General features: G+C 40.0%; 1 protein-coding gene across 1 annotated transcript in view; it reads left to right on the forward strand.

Moving 5' to 3' along the window:
* Positions 1–6,038, forward strand: part of Usp8 (ubiquitin specific peptidase 8) — a 49,497-nt gene that overhangs the window by 15,006 nt on the left and 28,453 nt on the right. The window contains exon 4 of the mRNA XM_005364419.3: positions 1,234–1,319. Coding sequence (XP_005364476.1) covers positions 1,234–1,319 — 86 coding nt within the window. The remainder of the gene's footprint in view (positions 1–1,233; positions 1,320–6,038) is intronic.

The following is a 6,038-nucleotide window of genomic DNA, read 5'->3' on the forward strand; positions in this document are numbered from 1 at the left end:
AAAATATGATTTCTTTTGGTTTAAACAGATGCATAGATAGTGATAACTGTTACAATGGATTTTCTTTGCCATCGCCACTCTTGACCACTTCATTGCTGAAGATGAATCCTTTCTCACTGCCTTTCTCTCTTTCTCTCTCTCTCTCTCTCTCTCTCTCTCTCTCTCTCTCTCTCTCTCTCTCGTTTTTATTATTATTACTGTTGGTGGTGAACTCTGCTAATAGGTTCCATTTACAAAGTCTCAGTGGTATGTAGTGAATTAGATCCAAAAAGCCTTGGGTGGAAAATTTCACTGACCACAATGAGTAACCTTTTGAAGTAGTTATTTAAAAGAAAAAACAAACTTCAATTATGCTTGTTAGTAACTTCCCTATCCCCCCCTTTTTTTTTAGTTAAATTATACCATTATTTTTTGTTACTTGATTTTAGAAATTTATGATTTCCTCAAGTATAAAACTTGTTTTGGGTGCCAAGTAGCCAAAAATGCCTTCGTTTAATATAATTAAACAGGCCTCTCATAGAGGAACACCCCCATAATTCTATCTCTTTGGAGTCAAGGATGAGGATCTTAAATTTTTTTTTTTTTTTTGCGAGTTTAGGTATAGGGTTTATTTAGAGGGTTATGGAGGGGAAATGGAAGGGGAGAAGGGGAAAGGGGGGAGGAGAGATAGAGGCAGAAACTACCTCTCCAGAAGAAGGGCAGACAGTCAGACAGAGAGGAGGGGGGGGAGAGAGGTGAGAGAGAGAGGAAGGGAGAGGGAGGATGAGGATCTTAAATTCTAAGCCATCCTGGAATACAAACTGAGCCCTGTCCTGGCAAATCTTAATAAATAAATCCCACCCTTTACATCTTTGCATAATCTGCTTTATTCCTTTGAGACTGGAGGAAAGGAACTTAGTGTAATGTGTATTTATAAGAAGAAAATCTGCTTTGCTCTCAAAAACTCTCCTTAGCATTTATGTATAAGCAATAGGAACAGTGTTTACACTGAACGGCTTTTTATGAATACGTTCAATGTATTGCATAGTGGGTTTTTACATACTGATAGACAGCGATACTTTTGAGACATTTGGGCAGTAAGTTGTGCAGATAAATGGTTGGGAGTTTAAAACAAATATTTCTGCTTTCATGTAACCTTCCTTTTCTATAGGCACCATGATTTCAGTGTTTTACATTGCACTGCTGCTGTAGCAGTGCTCCATACTAACTGTGGAATGATTTTTATACTTCTAGGATTACTATCATTCAATACTCGGACCTGCAAACATCAAAAAAGCTGTTGAAGAAGCTGAAAGACTCTCTGAGAGCCTCAAACTGAGGTACTGACATTACTATAAAATCTGCAAAGGAATGCAAATTAGAAGATAATACTGTGTAGGTTTGTTCATTTATATCTAACCAAACCTGTACTACCCCACTTCCTGGAAACAAGTTATGTTAACCAAAATACCAAACAAAATTATTTGCTATATTGCCCATATTGATATGGTATTATTAATATTCTTCACGAAGATTTTAGGTTTTTAATATAGCACTGATATTTTACATTAAAAGTCATGTCCATATTTTCATGTGTTATGGTATTTGTAATTTTTTTGACAAAATAAGATGATGAGAATTTTAATTTCATATACTACATGAGATCCTAGAAAATGCTATTGGATATAATCGTACAGAAATGAAGTGTTTACTCTTAGTTTTAATCTCCTCATAGTTGTAAAAGTTACATATGCTTAAAATCAATCTAATTCCAGTATTTACCATGATTGTCTTACCAGTTTGTGAAAATTAGGACTATAGAGATGGCTGAGCAGTTAAGAGCACTTGCTGCTCTTTTAGAGAACTTGAGTTTGGGTCCTGGTGTCCACAATCTGATTGCTTGCAACCACCTGTAACTCTAGCTCCAGGGGATCTGATGTCCTTCTTGGCCTGCACAGGTACTTGCATGCATGTGACAGACATGCATATACAGAAATTAAAAGTATATGTATTTTTACATTACAAAGTGATACCAGTCTGCTAGCCTGGAGAGAGGACTGAGCAGATGAGTTCTTGTTGCGCAGTCATGAGGACCTGCGTCGGGATTCCGGCATCCACATAACAAGATTTCTTCTTTTGATTTTATGTGTGTCTTATCTGCATTTGTGTGCCATATACATGCAATGCTTGCAAAGGCCAGAAGAGGGCATCAGGTTCCCTGAAACTGGGGTTAAAGTTTTTATAAGCTGCCTGCCATGTGGGTGCTGGGAACAGAACCTGGATCATAAGTAAGAGCCGTGAGTCATCTCTCCAGCCCCACTTTGATTCCTGTATATGTGCACTCACTCATGCTGGTACACTCTCTTGCTCTCTCTTGCGCTCTCTCTCTCTCATACAATAAATCCAAATAGCTTTTACAAAGAAAGAATGCTTTACTTTTTGCCATTCATTAAATTTAACTTTTTGCGCTTATGAACAGCATGCTACTGTAATACAGATCCTAGTAAAAATAAATTTCTACACATATGTAGAGCTTAGAAGTGTTGATGACTAACTTGATATCTCAGTGATACGATAGAGGCGGAAAGAACAGTGAAATTGGCATTGTATAAAGTGACAGAAGCCACTAAAGCCTAGGTGCTAGAAAAGGCCAGGTTATGAGGCAAACAACACACAAGAAGAAGACAAGACTATATCAGGCTGACACATTTTTACACGAGTGTAAGTTGTTTTCAGTGAGTGGGTGGTTTTGCTGTTTCTGAGTTAGAGTTTCTCTTTATAACCTACATTATCCACAAATTTATGATTCTCCTGCCTGAGGCTCATGAGTGCAAGGACAACGGCATGTGTCACCACTATGCACAGCTGAAAATACTCTGGTTTTGTTGTTTGTTTTGTTTTGTTTTGTTTTTCAAAACAGGGTTTCTCTGTGTAACAGTCCTGACTATCCTTGCTTTATAGACCAGGCTGACGTCTTCCTCACTGCTGGGATTAAAGGGGTGCATCACCACTGCCCGGCTGAAAATCTCTTCTTAAAGGAACGCTTGAAGAATATATTTGTTGTTGTTTGAGCCTGGGAATCAGGCACAGGGTCTCACACACGCCGTGCTAGCCCTCTACCACCCTCAGCCCCTGAAACATACATGTTTTAAAAGACAGTAAAAAATAATTGAGCCCAGGTAGTTGAAATACAAAGGAATATTTATTTGCTTTTTATATCCTATTGCTTTGTAGTAAAAAGAGGAAAAATCTTTTGGTTGCTGAATTCGTCAGAAGGCAAATATGTGGTGATTCACATACATGCTATCCAGGTGAAAGAAGATCTTTCTTGTTGTTGTTTTGTTTTTTGAGACAGGCTTTCTCTGTGTAGCCTTGACTGTCCTGGAACTCCCTCTGTAGACCAGGCTGGCTTTAAGCTCAGAGATCTGCCTATGTCTGCCTCCTGAGCACTGGGATGAAGGTGTGTGCCACCACTGTTGGCGATCTCTTTTTTCCATCACTTTCCCTTGAGGAACTAACTCTCCACCAATTCATTGATAAGAGTAGTTGCTTTTTTTTTTTTTACAGGGGGAAAAAATGGGCTGTTCAATTTTTTTTTTTTTTTTTTTGGTTTTTCGAGACAGGGTTTCTCTGTGGCTTTGGAGCCTGTCCTGGAACTAGCTCTGTAGACCAGGCTGGCCTAGAACTCACAGAGATCCGCCTGCCTCTGCCTCCCGAGTGCTGGGATTAAAGGCGTGCGCCACCACTGCCCGGCTGGGCTGTTCAATTTAATAAGGTTCTTGGTATGGAATTTCCTCTAGGGCCTTCTAATTGTAAGGTTCTTCAGTGTGTTCAGTTTTCTTGTGGTGTAGGTTACTTCCCAACTAACAAAAGAGACCCTTTCAGTTTGTCTTCTGCTGCCCCATGTTTGGTTTCTTTCATTAATGCTTATTAGCGTACGACATTTGTCCTTACTGATTCTCTAGTCAAGTCAGTTCTTCCTCCTTTGAGAGTCTGAAATCTCTTCGATGTTAGGATTTCCCTCTTGTCAGACTAGCAGTCTGAGAAAGAGCAGTTCTGGGTTTTTGTGGGTTTTTTTTTAATATGTAATTTATTTTTATTTTGGTTTTTTTTTTTTGGTGTTTTGCCTGCATATATGTTTGTGGGAGGGTGTCAGAAGCCCTGGAACTGGAGTTACAGACAAGTGTGAGCTGCTGTATAGGTGCTGGCAATTGAATCTGGATCCTTTGGAAGAGCAGCCAGTGCTGTTAACCACTGAGCCATCTCTCTACACCCCAGCTGGCTAGAGTTTGGAATTTGGGAAGAATCATAACTTTAAGGTGAAAGTTTTGGACTCCTCAGCGTCCACTTTCTGCTAAATTACGCCCAGTCATTGGTATTGTGGATATATCAATCCACTGCTGGGGCAGACCAAGTTCCCAACTCCATAAAACACTAGAAAGCACCCAATTAGTGCCTAGAAAACAAGTTACCTTGTGTTAGGTGTGACTTGTCAAACATATGTGTTCACCTATTCATGTTATGGGTGATCTTAGGTTTAATTTGACCAAGTCAGAAGGTGTTAGAATCCCAGCAAAAGGGATTATTCAGGCAGATTAAAGGAATCAGAGGTCAGTACCAGATGGAGCACAAGCCTTGATCTCACTTCAGGCTACCCAAAGTAGAAACAGCATGAGATCTTTGTAAGTGTATTTACAGAGATCCACTGTAGTTTTGGAACAAATGGCAGATATGGTAAGGTGCAGATGACAGAAACAGCAGGAAAGTGAACCTTGAAATTTCTTCATCTCTACCTTCAAATGAAATTCTGCCTGGTGGCCTTTTTTGTTCTGTTTTATATTGGCAGTGCTGGGGAAAGAACTTAGGGCTTAGTGCATACTAGGCAAGCACTCTACCACTGAGGTACTTACTAGCCCTTGAACTGTATTTCTTAGGGCAGACAGTTCCCATACTGTTAAGGTATAGCTTGCTACTAGAGAAGAGATCTGTAGCCTGAGTACATGTGCAGAGCCAGACTTCCTGGGTTCTTCTACTTACTCTTGTGTGCTACTAGGCAAGTTACTTCGTCTTCCTCTGCTTGTGTTTCTTCATCTTTAATTGGGATAAGAATAACAACCTGTGCTGGTTACTGTTAACTGTCAATTTACAGACTCTAGAATTACCTGGGATATAGCCTCCGAGCACATCTGTGGGAGAATCTTAATTGCATTGAGGTTAGAAGACTCACTGTCCACTCTAGGACAGGCGGAGCCGTTCCATGGCTGGGATCCTGACTGCATAAGTGGAAAAGCAGCTTGCATCATCTCTCTGCTTCTCATTGTGGATGCAGTGTGATCAGCTGCTTCAGGCTCCTGCCACTCTGACCTTCTTACTGATGGAGCTGTGAGCTAGAGTCTTTAAAAACCCTTTCTTAAGTCTCTTTAGTTCAGAGTATTTGAGCACAACAACAAAAAAAGAAACCAAGTTTCTTAATGTAGTAAGCAAATGTAAGACTTGTTCTGTTAGACTGGTGCCTGGAGTAGGTTCTGCGAAAGTGTTCTTTGTTGCTGTTGTTATTAACAGTAGAAGCCTTCTTGGTCCGTGATGCCTTCCTTGATGGTCTTCTAATGGTTTGTGTTGAAGGGACTGGGTAGAACAGTTGCAATTTCAAGTCTTTTTTTTCTATTTTATGGAGGTAGAAGTAGATACTGGCACATGAAATTAGAACAGGTTGACTTTCCACTGAAGCAGTATATTGTGATGCTTGCTCTTCTTTCAGCAAGTTCTCAGCAATATGGTTGAGAAATAATGGGAATGAATAGACCAGTAAGCATGGTTCTGCCAGAGACTTGAGAATGCACCTATTTTTGTAGACGTTTGCTTGTTGTTAAAGACAGAGGTCTCTAGCCCTAGCTGGCCTGGAATTTGCTATACAAATCAGGCTGCCCTGGTACTCTGTCGATGGAAATATCTGTCCCGCCTGGTCCCACAGCCATTCAGTTCCAAATAAACACACAGAGGCTTATATTAATTTTTTTTTTGTTGTTGTTGTTGTTTTGTTTTTCGAGACAGGGTTTCTC

This window comes from Microtus ochrogaster, assembly GCF_000317375.1.
Source record: "Microtus ochrogaster isolate Prairie Vole_2 chromosome 14 unlocalized genomic scaffold, MicOch1.0 chr14_random_1, whole genome shotgun sequence".
Taxonomy (NCBI): Eukaryota; Metazoa; Chordata; class Mammalia; order Rodentia; family Cricetidae; genus Microtus; species Microtus ochrogaster.